We start from the raw sequence: 16,754 nt of genomic DNA on the forward strand, positions 1-16,754 counted from the left end.
CAGACTGAAAGGTTCATGTGGGTAGGATTTATTGACATGAATTTCCTTTAGCAATTATTCTAACACAGAGAGAACTGCAGAGCCGCAGACATGACAGCAAACCCACAGGCTCTAAGGGATGCGAGGCTCTCACCTCGGGGATGGAGGGAGGGCGGGGAGGGAGGAGGAGGTGGGGGAGGGAGGGGAGGGAGGGAGAGGAAGAGAATCTTTTAAAAAGAATCTGAGACGTCTTTCAATTTTCAATTATAAGAAGAAATGACAATACAGGAAGTAATGACATCTGACGATTTAAGCATTTTATCCAGAAACATACATCTATTCCATAGATACCAAATCCATTACCATATAATCGAGTTTGAAAATATACAAAATATTTGTTGTTCTTACATACTGAAATTAAATCCTAATTTCAAAAAGTGCACAGTAAAAACAGCGTAAGGAAACCTACAATATCCATGGTTATGTCTATTGTTTCCATTGACTGTCAACATCAAATTCTGTATTTGCCTTGCTGTTTACAAAGACTTCAAATGTCTCAAGGTCACGGACAACACTGGCTAGTTTACAGGTCCCGCAGCAGCACTTCAGCTCCCAGGGGCCACCAGCACTGGCTGTGGAGTCTGGCCCCGAGACTCTGGGCAGCAGCTGCAGCCGGTCTGGAGGGAACAGTCGCGTCCAGCTCCTCGTCAACTATCGACTCCTGTTCTTCTTAGAATTTCCCTGTGCAAAGAAAAGTCACCATAGAGCACAAGCTTCCGAAAAGGCGTCACACGTTTGCAAAGCAGGCTGTCTGGGGGCCATGGTGTCCCAGGGAACACTCTGCTTCCCATCTGGGGAACAGCTGGCCGATAATCTGCATGTCAGCCTCTATTCAGTAACCACAAAGCTGTTCATTACTTTTGACTTTCCCTGCTCCCAACTTCCATGACCCAAACCCTCTCGGGGGCATGAATAATAAATAAAGCACACAACTACCCAGTTTACCAAAATTCCTTTTCGTATGAGATTTCTTGAAGCAAAATAGTTTTGGCCCCAATATGGTTTTTGTTGTCTAAATAAACAGGTTGTACAGCAGTGGTTCTCACCCTTACTAATGCTGAGACCCTTTAACACAGTTCCTCGTGTTGTGGGGACCCCCAACCATAAAACTATTTCATTGCTGCTTCATAACTGTAATTTTGCTACTGTTATGAATTGTAATGTAAATATCTGTTTTCCAATGACCCCAAAGAGGTGGAGACCCAGTTGAGAACTACTGAGAGCTTGGAGTAGTGCTACACACGCTCTTCAACATGGTGGTTTTGCATATTCTCTTCTCTTTGGAGAGGTTCACTTCTTAGGACTATATTCTAATTAAATGCCTAAATGATGAGGCCCACGCACCATTTCTTCCCATAAGTGGGCAACACTTGCAGATTATGGTACACACATAGTGGAGATGTTTACTCTGTATCCAGGGGAGACAAAGCTCACTCAGCCACAAGAGGACACTGGAGCAATACAAATTACTGATAAATGGAGGAGTGTGATGAACAGTTTTATGTCAAGTTGACACAGCTAAAGTCATCTGAAAGGAGGGAACATCAAATAAGACAATGCCTCCATAAGAACAGGGTGCAGGCAAGCCTGTAGGGCATTTTCTTAATTAGTGACTGATGGGGGAGGGCCCAGCTCAGGGTGGGTGGTACCAACCCTGGCTGGTGGTCCTGGGTTCTATAAGAAAGCAGGCTGAGCAAGCCATGATGAGCAAGCCAGTCAGCAGCACTCCTCCATGGCCTCTGCATCAGTTCCTGTCTCCAGGTTCCTGCCCAGCTTGAGTTCCTGTCCTGACTTCCTTCAGTGATGAACAGTGCTGTGGAAGTGTAAGCTGAATAAACCCTTTTCTCCTCCAGCTGTTTTCTGGTCACAGTGTTTCCTCACAGCAACAGTCACCCTGACTAAGACAAGGAGGAAGCCAAACACGGGGCTTACTTACAGAATGACCGAAGAATGGTTAAGAACACCACTCTGAGCTGAAGGGAGGTCTCTTACTCGGATTTAATAATCCAGGCAATTTAAGGAACAGCCTTTAGTGTAAATTGCAGAATTTTTGAAGTAGCTATGGTCCACCTTGCTCACCTCACATGACGGATGTGCAGCTCGGGGGCTGAAACATTTCTCTGGAATCACTGTCACTGCCTCCTGGACTAGTGCTACAACTAGCCCTCTTGTAAATTCAGTCACAGAAAAACCGAAGATGATCTCCTCAGTGCGTGTGCACTCTATTATGACTATAACTATAACCAAGTCACGAGAGTAAGGGGAGGTATTCACGGAGAGGACCGTCCCTCCTGCCTCCAAGGCCACACTTCCTGAAGCACAAGTCACTGGAGTCACAATCAGAAACATCTGGCGGGTCATCAGCACAGAGATGGCCCAGACAAGCACAGGTAACACCTCCCCACACAGTGAGACGCTGATGAATGTCCTGAACGATGCTGAGGAGGGTCATGTAACACAGGCTCCAGTGTAGCACCCCGGCATGTTCTCCAGGGGAACTCGCCCAGCGGCGACTTTGTCTACTCCACCGTGCAATGCTGCCACTGCACCTGTCTACTGCCTCTCTAGCTCAGATGGTGGTCAGGTACCGCCTGGCCATCTGAGACGATGCACAGAACGGAATGCCTGCTGCCGTGAAGCTTACATTCATAGGAAAGAAGCTGCCTATTACCATTCACCAACAGAGACAGGGTATATGGAAATGCATGCCAACCTAAGCACATTACCCAGTATCTACTGACTGGTTTGGACAGAGACTCTATGAGAAACAAAATCAACAGGAATCCTGGAGATAAAATGGTTAGCATTCCTAGGTCATATGGGCAGTTATGAGAATAAATAAAGGACTCTATTCCACTCTTGGGCATATACCCAAAGAAGGCCAGTTCCTAATGCAGAGAGATCTGCACATCCATGTTTTTGCTGCTCTATTCACAACAGCAAGGGAATGGAACCAGCCGAGATGCCCACCAACAGATGAAGAGGTCGTGAAAATGTGGGAGAGGTATAATATGCAATATTACTCAGCTGTCAAGAAAAATGAGAAAATGGGTGGGCTTGGGAAGCATAGTATTAATAAAGGTGACCTAAAGGGAAAAAGAAAAAAGTGTAGTATGTTCCCCTCATATACTGATCCTAGCCCCTAACGTAAACATGTATGTATGTAAACAGTTAAGTGTGGACGTGAGGACACAGCGCAGGCGAGGGACACAGGAACCACGAAAGAGGACGGTAAGCTAGTTCTGTGGTTGTGGCAGTTTCAACACTGTCTGTTCCTTCTCTTCCTGCGGTGGATAACTGACAGTGTAAACCCTAAGTGAGGCCTATGGTCTCAGAATGTGCAGTTCACTGACAGAGTCGGAGCTGGGGACTGGGTAAGCGTCTCAGTGGCTTCCTTAAGCTGTGTGAGGCTTTCGTCTGTGAACTAACGAGAATAAGTGACTTTACCGAATGAAACAACTTGCTAAGGGTCTGTGAATTAATAAGAGTAAATGACTTTACGGAATGAAACAAGCTGCTAAGAATTACCCACATACCATTAGGATCTTATACAGACAGGCCACCTGCTAGTCCCCTCACTCTTACACAAAAGCAAAAATGTCAAAACCTCAGCTTAGACTCAGCCAAAGACACGATTTTTCTTTTAGGACAGGAAAACGAAGTGAAGGAAGAGGATTCACAAGTCCTTACTCCTAATCTTTTCTCTGGAAACACTTCACAGCTGCACGAACATCCCCACGTCCCCTCCCCACACACCTTACTGGACATCTTCAGCGTGTCGATCTCTTCCCTCTGTTTGGACAGGGTCTCGTTCATGCTGCACAGATGGTCGCTCATCATACTCAACTGATCCTCGTAGCTCCTCTTGGTGGTCGTCAGCTCATCCTACAGGGCAGGGGAAAAGAAGAAAGGCCACCCAGAAGCTCCTTTTATTACAAACATCTAGAAAGCAGCCTATCATGATGCCCTAGTTGAGCAGTTAACACAAAGTTAAGGCACAGGCTGAATGGAAGGACAAAGTGGAAAAAAATGAGGAAAATTTATCAGCCTTCAAAGAATGTGTTCATAGCCGGGCGGTGGTGGCACACACCTTTAATCCCAGTACTCGGGAGACAGAGCCAGCCAGATCTCTGTGAGTTCGAGGCCAGCCTGGGCTACAGAGTGAGATCCAGGACAGGCACCAAACCTACACAGAGAAACCCTGTCTCGAAAAACAAAACAAAACAAAAAGAATGCGTTCATAACTTCTTTATCTCAGTCAGTGAAGTGTTGCTTTGCAAGCATAAGGCATCCCTAGAACCCACATAAAAAGAAGCTGGGCCTGGAGGTACCCACTAGGAATCGCAGCACTGGGGGAGGGAGACAGATCCTGGAACTCACTGGCAAGCCAGCCAGCCTACTGGACAAGTCTGAGGCACATGCATGCTTACACAAATGTACCCACGTACAAAACATAAGCATTCCCTCCTCGGCTGGGTACAGGGCTGTCAAAAGCCTGGGGGAACTGTCGCTTCCAAACCACCCTGGTTTTCAAACGCCCTGCACAGGCCTCGGCCTTCTGCACCTTCCCAGGACACCCTGCCACCCACCTCATGCTCTCCTCAGCCTCCTGAATGACTCCAGTCCCTAAGTAATCTGAGGAGTTGATCTGAAACATGGACACTGTGTTCCTGGGTGTTCCTGTGCCTACCTCATGCTGATATCAACACGGGCTTCCTGGAAGGCAAGGCTTGAAACTGGAATTAGATTTATTTACTTGTGTATTTATATATATAATGAAGCAGGGTCTCACTATGTATTCCTGGCTGCCCTGGAACTCACTGTATAGACCAGGCTGGCCTAGAACTCAGAGACCTGCCTGCTTCTGCCTCTCCAATGCTGAGATTAAAAGCGGGCGCCACCATGCCCAGCAAAAGCAAAGCTTTGAAACCCAGCAGTGAGGAAGGAGGAATGTTTTGCAGCCACACCCTTAGGTTTATTTAGGTCAGTTTCTGAAACAAGACAGAATAATGTGTATAGAACAAGCCTACAGCCCGTCACAGTGAGTGTTTATAAGGAAGAGTGTTTATAAGAAAGAAGGATTATGGGTAAGTATAAATAAATAAATGCTGACTACAGAAGAATTTGAAATTAACCTCAAATCAGAAACAAGATGGCCATTCTTCGCCTGGTGTAAGTAATAGTTACTTTCAGATGAGTTAGAAATCAAGCGATTTGAAAAAGGTCACAGAGCACCACTTGCCAAGGGAAGGCTGGCTTGGCTGCCCTCAGGACAGTCATGAAAAGCCGTTAGTGCTGAGGTCACACTTGGGAACTCACCTGCAGCCTGCTGCTGTTCTGACTGGCTAGCTTCATCTCCTCGGTCAGGTTCTCCTTACACTTCTCCGCCAGGGCCAGTCTCTTAGAGAGCGCTCGGCACTGTAGAATCAAAAAGTCAAATTTTATCCTGAGAAGGTGAGTGGGTTTTAGTCACCAAAGCCAAAGGCCATCATTCATTCACTCACTCACTCACTCACTCACTCACTCACTCACTCATTCCAAAACTCTCTGCTGAATACACAAGGTGGAGAATGGGACAGGACAGAAGATAAGGACCCACCCTCTTGTTTTACTAAGGTAAAAGAGGCCTGCAGCCCAAGCTTATCAGTGTTCTGTTAGCTCCAGTGATCACAAAGCACATAAGAGCGTTCTCCATTTACACAGGATCCATTAATACTTCTGATGGATAAAGGACACTGGTTGTCTCAAAAGGGATTGCAGGCTGTCAACCACGGGCCCTACCTAAGGTAGATCCCAAATCCCTTGGGTTTTAAGTTCATCACTAGAGACTCAGTACAGGAACCACGACATCTTTGTAATCCCACCCAAAGATTTATGCTGTCTATATGTTTTCTCTAGTTTTCCTAAACCCAGATGATGTAAGACAGAGCAGATAAAAAGGAAAAGAGGAAGTTTTATATCACATTGTTCAGACAAGGAGGATTTGAAGACATTTGAATGTTGTGTGGACATCAGGATCTCCAACTATCCTTTCCAGTAAATTCATAGGAGGCACTACTTCCTGTTTATACAGGAGAACAAACTAGGACAATCTAAAAATTCTTGCATCATAATTGTGCTGAGAACATTTACTAAAATAGGCAGATCTCATGAAATTGAGACAGCCTGAAATTCCCCTAGTTCCTCATTTGTTCTCAAGAAAATTTCAGGACAGCTTGTACAATCAAATCACCCACTTCCCTCTCTGAGCTCGGCACTGAACCTGCCCGCCCAAGAGGGAGAGAGCATGCAGGGCACGGGCCATCGGAAGACGACAATCACATCTGGGACACTACCCACAGAGCGGACAGGGAACTGGAAATGATGGTATCAGCTGCACGCACAGTTCAAGAATGAGCAGTTCTACATCAGCCAGCCTGTTTGCTGTACCCCACTTTCTACACCATAACAAACAGTCACAACGACCAACCGATAAAAGGTGGGTGCAGCAGCTCCCTATCCCCTGGGAAAGGCTGCTTTATTTTAAAGAAAAAAGCACAAAGTCCGTTTCTACCTCTAACAACTGGCTGCCTGTCCACCTCTTCATCTCTGCCATGTGGAGACAGTCACAGATAACGCTAGGTCCCAACAGAGGCTGCCGTCTCTTCCTCTCTGGTTTAACAACTTAAGTGGTGTAACTCTGCCTGTCTCTAACTAATATATCTCACTATAAAGTGTCGAATCAGACACACAGACCCTACGTACGCCCACCCACCTTCCTCCTTCCTCACTCTTTAGTATCTGCACTGGTTTCATTCCCCCCTCCATCTCTGTAAAGTCTCTACAGTGAACTGTGGGGTTTTAATACATGAACTACTGAGTGAAGGAAGAAGAGGAGGCGACAAGGTAAGGCCTTCTAGCTCTTAGGAGTTAAACAGGTGACGGTTTTCACTCGATCCTTTACACTCAGGCCTAAGAACCTCCCACTTAGGAATGGGAGCACGCGGGCTGGAGCACACGGGCTGGAGCCCGCGGGCTGGGGAGACGGCTCTGTTGGTGAACAGCTGGCTGTGTAAGCGTGAGGACCTCGGATCCCTACAGCCATGCAGAAAGGCCAGACATGGCAGCACATGCCTGTCACCCCAGAGCTGGGGAGGCAGACACAAGAGCAGCCTGGGGTCTAGCCAGCCAGCCTATATGACCAACAGCTCCGGGTCGGCGAGAGGCCGTGTCCAAAAGAGTAAGATGGAGGAAGGTACCCGATGCCAACCTCTGGTTCCCACAGGTGTGTGCACAGGTGTGTGCATAGGCACATTCCTCCCCCCCCCCCCCCCCCCGCCACATAAACACACACATACACATAAAGACAATGGAGAGAATTTAAAGATGGGCTGGTGAGATGACTCAGGGGATGAAGGTGCCATTGGGCCTAATGACCCGAATTTGATCCCGGAACCCACATGGCGGAAGAGAGACAACTCCTGCAAGCTGTTCTCTCCTGTCCACGTGCTGGGACTCACACACACAGAGTAAGTAAATGTAAAACCAAGGAAGGTCTGGTGCGTTTCACTTTTCACTTTGCACATGTATGTGTCCTCTACCACTAACACAAATAATCTCTATTAATCCTTCAAAACTCACAACACGGAGCTACAGAAAGGCTGCCCAAGCCTGTCATCTCTCTTGCAGGAACTTGGAAATGACACACCAAGTCTTACACTTACTGAAATGAATGTGCTGGAGTGGCATACGGACTAATCACCATGAGCTATGACTGATCCAAACACACGGATAGAAAGTGCGTAGGTGATAATGTCTCTCTTCCAGCAGACACGGAACAGAACCGTGACCTGACCTGAAGGGTCAGGGAGAGGGAAGTGGCAATCTGATCGACCCCACTCACCTCGGCATAGAAGTGCACTGACTTACTGTCAGCCAGCTGCAGCTGAGACGTGAGCTCCGCTATCCTTGCCATGTAGTGATTCTTAATCAGGTCTTCTCGGGACTCCACATCTGGGACCTAAGAGGACCACAAAGCAGAGATGTCAGTGAGAAGGGCAATTCTAGCAAAGGAAACAAAGACCACACTTCACACCTCTTCACTAGAACCTCACAGGAGACGGCTCCCCTTCCCCTCAGAGGACCGCCAGGCACGGCAGGAGAACAGCCCAGTTTTCCATATCCAGCATCTGCCGGCCTGTGTCTTAGAGCTCCCCAGAAGAACAGCACTGGAGTGAAGTTCTGGGAAGCCCCACGAGCCACGTCCGTCCAGGGAGCATGGTTTTCAATCATCTGTTCATTCATTCTTCTTTTGTTTTTTGAAACAGTGTTGCCAAGCATCCAGGGCTAAACTCAATTCATAATCCCCCTGCATCAACCTCCCAAATCCTTGGATTACAGGTGTAAGCGATCACACACAGTTCTGACCAGTTTTTATCAGCCACAAACCTAACTTTCAAAATCTCCATCTTTGGGACTATCATGGCTTCTTTAATTGGAAAAGGGCAGAGAACGGGGGAGTATTTACTGGAACCCTGGGTTTTTTAATTAACATACAATCATTATATATACAGTACTGGGTTTCAGTTCATAAGTATAGATACATTTTGCTGGTCCCTCCTCCCATGAGTCCCCATCATTTCTAGATAGTCATATCTATGCTTTTCTGTACCTTTATAAAATCTAGGCCCCACAAGTGGGAGAAAACATGGTATTTATCTTTCTGAGCCTGACTTGGTCTACTTCAGATCATCATCTCTAGTTATATCCACTTTCTTGCAAACAATACAGCATTCTTTACGGCTTCACCAAACTCCATTATGTAAATACACCACACTTTCTTCGCCATTTCTCTGCTGACGGACACCTAGGTTGAGAGCATGATTTCTCGGGACAATGCTGCAATAAACATCGAGTGTAAACACCTCTGTGCTACGCTGACTCACGGTCCTGGGGAACCTCTAAATTCAGAACGATTGTTCCAGACTGGTATCTGTCCTGGTTATACTTGCAATGACACATAACTGAGCCAAACCGTAAATTCATGAAGCTCAGTATCACCTTTGAAATAAAGAAGGAAATGACACACTCTACGAGTCTCCTAGAACCATCACGACCGCACTACGTGACGAGCTCGGCTACTTCAGTTTTCATGTACTGGTCACTTGTAGAACCGTGATCTTCAAGTATTTCAAAATTCAAATGTGTAAGCCCACATGACAAGTCCCACCAGATCTGGGCTCACTCACAGCAGCACACACGGAGGCCTGAGAAACCCTGCACTGTCAGAACTGCAGAAGTCGGTCACGCACCACGGCACCTGCTAACCTAGGCTCTAAGCTGCCCTCTACTGAGGACGGCCTGGAAGGAGTGATAAAAGCACGTGGAAGCACCCATGGGAGAGAACACTAGCCTTCCTTGTAAGAATTACCAGAAACACACACAGAGCTCCACAGGACTTGTCAACAAACACGTGCCACACATGCACTAATAGGCAACACCATGTCGAGTGCACATTACCTCACTGTCTGGAGTCCTGGTTAAAATCCCAATCTAGAACATAAAGAAAAAACACCGTTAGAACATTTCAGACACAAGAAGTTAACAGCCTAAAGTGTGTTCTCTTCTTGGTCTGTGCTGGTCCACAGACCATTGATGACGTAGGCCAGATCGCTCTGGATGCTGAGCACGGCTTCTGCCACGAGGCACAAATTGATAACCACAATGCTGATTCACCCAACGAACTATGCAGGAGGAGCAGGAGGGTGAGTGATTTTGACCCTATCACATCATTTCCAAAGCAATAACATAGATGGTCCTCTAGAGACCACAATCATTAAACATGCTGAACAGAAAACACAAATAAGCACTTTGTATAAAAACTCAAAAGGAAAAAGCATACTTTACATAATGTTATAAAGACATTAATATAAGATAAATTGCTAAACGGTCTTATAAATGAAATAACCGGGAGCCAGATATTGGGGTGAATGCTGAAAGATCAGAGAAGCAGAACAAGCTGCATCCAATTTCACCTCAACAATGCCTCAGCCAATCCTGTTTCCTCAAACTGAAAGCCTGTGTGTCCTCATCCAAATGGATCTCAGCTAAACTGCTGCTAAAAGCCTAAAAGCTTCTAGTTCCTGGTTTTCATGCCTTAAATACCTTTCTGCTTCCTGCCATCACTTCCTGGGATTAAAGGCGTGAGTCACCATGCCTAGCTATTTCCAGTGTAGCTTTGAACTCACAGAGATCCAGACAGATCTCTGCCTCCGGAATGCTAGGATTAAAGGCTTGTGTGCCACCATTTTCTGGCCTCTATGTCTAATCCAGTGGCTGTTCTGTTCTCTGACCCCAGTTAAGTTTATTAGGGTGCACAATATATTGGGGAACACAATATATTGGGGAACACAGAATCACCACACATCAATAAACATTGAGACTTAAAACAAATATATATTATATATATAAAATTTTAGATAAATTACTGTACAACTCCATTTTTCTAAAGTTTGCTTTTATAGATAAGACTTACACAACAGGACTGGGGTGGCTTAGTGGTAAGAGCTCGCCTCATATGAACAGGCCTTAGGTTCAATCCTGACCACTACCACCATCCCTTAAAAACAGAATGGGATGTCAAAAACAGGTATGATTGCAGAATTCAAGTTACCGTCCAAGGTGGCAGGGTGGGTGGAGGGCATTAGGACTTAAGAAAACTACTGGAGACTTTTTTCCCAATGGGATCTCCTATTCAGGGATGGGGTCCAGTGGGCAGTATCCATATATTCTCAACCATCCTCAAGTGTATCATTCTTTTATCCCCAGCCTCTGCCCACTATCTTTTTGGAGACAGTTTCACTATATAACCACGGCTGGCCACACACGAACTCATGGCAATCCTCCTGGCTTAGGCAGCCAGGGGCTGGGATCACAAGTGTGTCCTGTGTCCAGCTTCCAAGAGTGTTACTCTGAGGACTGAGAGCTGTGAATTCATGCATGTTCACCTATCTAGCTACAAAAGAGTCTGCCGTAAGAATTTTTGGTTACAGAAGAGCTGCAATTTTCTCTTCAGTGAAGCAAGAGTAGCAATTTCTCTCTTTAAGTTAAAAGCTGCCTAGAACAACCCACTGATCATTTGATTTGGTGCAATCAAATCTAACTATATTTGATGAGATAAAATGCAAAGCTATGTCTATGCCCCTTTATCTCTCCCACTCGTTACTCCCAAGTTTGAAAATGTGAACCATACAGGGTCCTTCAAAGAAATAGTCCATAAACGGAAGGAATATTCTGACATGTGTTCTTTTCAATCTTTTCTCATGTTCTACTAACTAGAGTACGATCCAATGCAATCTTATTAGAACATATTTGGAAATGAAGATCAAAAAACTTATAATATTCATGTCTTCTGGTTCTGCAGTTCTTTCTTAAGACTTATTTCTCTTAATTATGTATATACATGTATGTCTGTGTGTGGGTATGGGCAGCATGAGTTCAGTGCCCCCAAAGTTTAGATGAGGGCATCAGATCCCTTGGAGATGGAGTTACAGGAGGCGGTGAACTACCCAACGTGGGCACAGGGAACCAAATCAGGTCCCCCACAAGATTGGAACTTGCTCTGAGCTGCTGAACCATGTCTCCAGTCCTACTCAGTAATTCCAACCCTAACCTAAGAGTGTGCCCCATGGAAATCACCTAATATGTGGAGAGACTCTTACATAAAAATTGTATGATAGTTACGACAGTGAAACATAACCTATGCTCAACCACAGGGAAGCTAAGATGCATTAGAGATGGAATACTGTGGAGTCAGTTTCTACAGTCTCTGATGAAACAATGTGCATTAACCTTATGCTAAAGTCTAAAATTTTTATCAATCAGATATGAAATTTTGTAGAAAGAAATTTAGTAGTACTATTTATTTAGGATAATGCCATTGATTTTCTTCTTTTTTAATCTCTTGTTATTTTTAGTTACCTCTAATGTACATAGATAATTTTTATATGTAACATATATTTGAAAAGCCCACTAATTTAAGCAGTGTTTTTAATTAAAACAAAATGTGAACATTTGTATTGCTCTGCATTTTTCTTTCTTGGATTATTATCTTTTTTTTACAATAATGAACCGGTGGCTACATGGTTGAATTCAGTGCTGGATATTTTCATGAAAATAATTAACATGTGGCCTCTGAAATGCTACAGGGCTTCAAACAGTCAATTTATATCTGGTATTGCTTATTTGGCCTTAAAGTGACCTCTTGGATTGAAGGCTGTGTCCCTTTGAATCAATTGACTCTGAACCAGGCAGCTTGCTTCTCTCACCCAAGATAAAGGCAGTTCAGGGTGTTCTCACCCACAGCCACAGCTACAGACTTAGTTCACTGTGTTCACCTAAGGGTGGCAGAGGAGATTTGAAAAAAAAGGCTAGAAAGTAGAAACAGCAAAGTCAGCAAAATGGTCTCTTCCCCTCACTGTCTGCCACGAGGGGGGGGGGGGGGAGGCCCCTCTGGGCAGGGATCTGCCATGCGCAGTGGAGAAAGAGAAGTGCATGGGTAGACTCTTCTCATCCTCATCTCCCGCCTTCGACTCCTGATCAGATTTAAAATCCACTCACATCACCTCTCCTGTGACATCATCCTCCACTGACTGACTTTCCCTGTGACTTCACAACTGTCTGTGTGGAAGGCAGGGAAGCTGATATGAGATCGAAACAACCAAGGGTGGGCGACTATTCCACTATGTGTAGTAGTGTGTGAAAGTTAAGAGGAGGCACCCAGCCTCTCTAACTCTGAACAGAAATAGCAGCTCACGGAATATGTAGCTCAACTACGTTTAAATTCCAGTTAGATTTAAATTCAAGAGTCAGAGAGTAGGAAAGAGCAGCCGGTGGGAGGAGGGGGCACCAAGGTGACAGAAGTCATGAGTGAGCAGACATCCGGGGAAAGAACAGTCACGAAAACAGATGAGGCAAAATGCTAAGAAGAGTACCAGGGAGCAGAATTCAGTTTGGTTTCCCCAAGGGAAATGAGCACAATTAGGCTAGAAAGACAGGTATCCAAGGGCACTGAATGCCAACCAAATGAACTGAATTCTACAGGTGACAGGAAGCCACTGAAGCCCAGGAGCCGGAGAGTGTGTTAACTCCTAACCAGACTCCAGGAAAAGCACAGAGGGCACTTGTGAGGTGGGTGGGGAAAGAGACCCTGAAGAGGTGATGGGCAGGAACAGGATACAAGGCCGTGTGCACACACGCTAACTGAACACCCTACTCCAGCAAGAGCAACTTCCAATTGCATCAGTCCACAGTACAGTCGCCACTTGGGCCCTGTGCTGTTCAGTACTGAAGGATCTTCACGTCCCTGGGAATCCGCATTTACATGTAGGAAAAGTGTTTGCCATTCTAGGCCTCAAGGAAAACAGGCCTTGGCTTTCAGCCCCGACATCGAGGCCGAGTATACTAGTTTCCAGCACCATCTCAGAAAACCAGGTAGCCACTACACACAAAGACTCTCAGGTAAGTTGTTTCTGCTTCCCCTCATCAACAGCACAATGGACAACGCCTCCAGTTTCACACCCCTACAATCCACCTGAGGACAGACTGAGATCATACACTGCCATGTTTTCAGACCCAGTCTGGCAAATGATTACAACAATCCCTGCCCAACAAGCTGCATAACCTCTGGGCTAGTCTGGAACCATGGATACTTCCTGGTCACCACCAACTCTACAGCGAGCACAAGTGTAAGTGAAAGGAAAGAATGGATGTAGGGGGTGGAGAACAGTCAGACGGTGGGGAACAGTCAGACAGTGGGGAACAGTCAGACAGTGGGGAACAGTCAGACAGTGGGGAACAGTCAGACGGTGGGGAACAGTCAGACGGTGGGGAACAGTCAGACAGTGGGGAACAGTCAGACAGTGGGGAACAGTCAGAGGGTGGGGAACAGACAGACGGTGCAGAACAGTCAGACAGAGGGGAACAGTCAGACAGTGGGGAACAGTCAGACAGTGGGGAACAGTCAGACAGTGGGGAACAGTCAGACGGTGGGGAACAGTCAGACGGTGGGGAACAGTCAGACAGAGGGGAACAGTCAGATAGACAATGGGGAACAGTCAGACAGTGGGGAACAGTCAGACAGTGGGGAACAGTCAGACAGAGGGGAACAGTCAGACAGTGGGGAACAGTCAGACAGAGGGGAACAGTCAGACAGACAGTGGGGAACAGTCAGACAGACAGTGGGGAACAGTCAGACAGTGAGGAACAGTCAGACAGTGGGGAACAGTTAGACAGTGGGGAACAGTCAGACAGTGGGGAACAGTCAGATAGTAGAGAACAGTCAGACAGTGGGGAACAGTCAGACAGTGGGGAACAGTCAGACAGAGGGGAACAGTCAGACAGACAGTGGGGAACAGTCAGACAGTGGGGAACAGTCAGACAGTGGGGAACAGTCAGGCAAAGGGGAACAGTCAGACAGTGGAGAACAGTCAGACAGAGGGGAACAGTTAGACAGTGGGGAACAGTCAGACAGACAGTGGGGAAGTCAGACGGTGGGGAACAGTCAGACAGTGGGGAACAGTCAGACAGTGGGGAACAGTCAGATAGTAGAGAACAGTCAGACAGTGGGGAACAGTCAGACAGAGGGGAACAGTCAGACAGACAGAGGGGAACAGTCAGACAGTGGGGAACAGTCAGACAGTGGAGAACAGTCAGACAGTGGAGAACAGTCAGACAGTGGAGAACAGTCAGACAGTGGGGAACAGTCAGACGGTGGAGAGAAGTCAGACAGTGAGGAACAGTCAGACAGTGGAGAGGAGTCAGACAGTGGGGAACAGTCAGACAGAGGAGAACAGTCAGACAGTGGGGAACAGTCAGACGGTGGGGAACAGTCAGACAGTGGGGAACAGTCAGACAGTGGGGAACAGTCAGACGGCGGGGAACAGTCAGAGAGTGGAGAACAGTCAGACAGCGGAAAACAGTCAGACAGTGGGGAACAGTCAGACAGTGGGGAACAGTCAGAGGGTGGGGAACAGACAGACGGTGCAGAACAGTCAGACAGAGGGGAACAGTCAGACAGTGGGGAACAGTCAGACAGTGGGGAACAGTCAGACAGTGGGGAACAGTCAGACGGTGGGGAACAGTCAGACGGTGGGGAACAGTCAGACAGAGGGGAACAGTCAGATAGACAATGGGGAACAGTCAGACAGTGGGGAACAGTCAGACAGTGGGGAACAGTCAGACAGAGGGGAACAGTCAGACAGTGGGGAACAGTCAGACAGAGGGGAACAGTCAGACAGACAGTGGGGAACAGTCAGACAGACAGTGGGGAACAGTCAGACAGTGAGGAACAGTCAGACAGTGGGGAACAGTTAGACAGTGGGGAACAGTCAGACAGTGGGGAACAGTCAGATAGTAGAGAACAGTCAGACAGTGGGGAACAGTCAGACAGTGGGGAACAGTCAGACAGAGGGGAACAGTCAGACAGACAGTGGGGAACAGTCAGACAGTGGGGAACAGTCAGACAGTGGGGAACAGTCAGGCAAAGGGGAACAGTCAGACAGTGGAGAACAGTCAGACAGAGGGGAACAGTTAGACAGTGGGGAACAGTCAGACAGACAGTGGGGAAGTCAGACGGTGGGGAACAGTCAGACAGTGGGGAACAGTCAGACAGTGGGGAACAGTCAGATAGTAGAGAACAGTCAGACAGTGGGGAACAGTCAGACAGAGGGGAACAGTCAGACAGACAGAGGGGAACAGTCAGACAGTGGGGAACAGTCAGACAGTGGAGAACAGTCAGACAGTGGAGAACAGTCAGACAGTGGAGAACAGTCAGACAGTGAGGAACAGTCAGACAGTGGAGAGGAGTCAGACAGTGGGGAACAGTCAGACAGAGGAGAACAGTCAGACAGTGGGGAACAGTCAGACGGTGGGGAACAGTCAGACAGTGGGGAACAGTCAGACAGTGGGGAACAGTCAGACGGCGGGGAACAGTCAGAGAGTGGAGAACAGTCAGACAGCGGAAAACAGTCAGACGGCAGGGAACAGTCAGGCGGCGGGGAACAGTCAGAGGGTGGGGAACAGACAGACGATGGAGAACAGTCAGACAGAGGGGAACAGTCAGACAGTGGGGAACAGTCAGACGGTGGGGAACAGTCAGACAGAGGGGAACAGTCAGACAGTGGGGAACAGTCAGACGGTGGGGAACAGTCAGACAGTGGGGAACAGTCAGACTGTGGGGAACAGTCAGACAGAGGGGAACAGTCAGACTGTGGGGAACAGTCAGACAGTGGGGAACAGTCAGACAGACAATGGGGAACAGTCAGACAGTGGGAAACAGTCAGACAGAGGGGAACAGTCAGACAGACAGTGGGGAACAGTCAGACAGTGGGGAACAGTCAGACAGTGGGGAACAGTTAGACAGTGGGGAACAGTCAGACAGTGGGGAACAGTCAGACAGTGGGGAACAGTCAGGCAGAGGGGAACAGTCAGAGAGTGGAGAACAGTCAGAGAGTGGAGAACAGTCAGAGAGTGGAGAACAGTCAGAGAGCGGAAAACAGTCAGACAGTGGAGAACAGTCAGACAGTGGGGAACAGTCAGGCAGAGGGGAACAGTCAGATGGTGGGGAACAGTCAGACGGTGGGGAACAGTCAGACGGTGGGGAACAGTCAGAGGGTGGGGAACAGTCAGACGGTGGAGAACAGTCAGACAGAGGGGAACAGTTAGACAGTGGGGAACAG

At 47.4% G+C, this 16,754-nt stretch overlaps 1 protein-coding gene across 1 annotated transcript in view; it reads right to left on the minus strand.

The window, feature by feature from the left end:
• Nucleotides 1–281: 281 nt before the first annotated feature.
• The window catches only part of Ppp1r21 (protein phosphatase 1 regulatory subunit 21), a 66,213-nt gene continuing 49,740 nt past the window's right edge, over nt 282–16,754 (minus strand). The window contains exons 18-22 of the mRNA XM_059248432.1: nt 9,538–9,570; nt 7,922–8,038; nt 5,359–5,457; nt 3,796–3,924; nt 282–720 (exon numbers count right to left, since the gene is read on the minus strand). Coding sequence (XP_059104415.1) covers nt 691–720; nt 3,796–3,924; nt 5,359–5,457; nt 7,922–8,038; nt 9,538–9,570 — 408 coding nt within the window. The 3' untranslated portion in view covers nt 282–690. The remainder of the gene's footprint in view (nt 721–3,795; nt 3,925–5,358; nt 5,458–7,921; nt 8,039–9,537; nt 9,571–16,754) is intronic.

This window comes from Peromyscus eremicus, chromosome 22 (assembly GCF_949786415.1).
Source record: "Peromyscus eremicus chromosome 22, PerEre_H2_v1, whole genome shotgun sequence".
NCBI lineage: Eukaryota > Metazoa > Chordata > Mammalia > Rodentia > Cricetidae > Peromyscus > Peromyscus eremicus.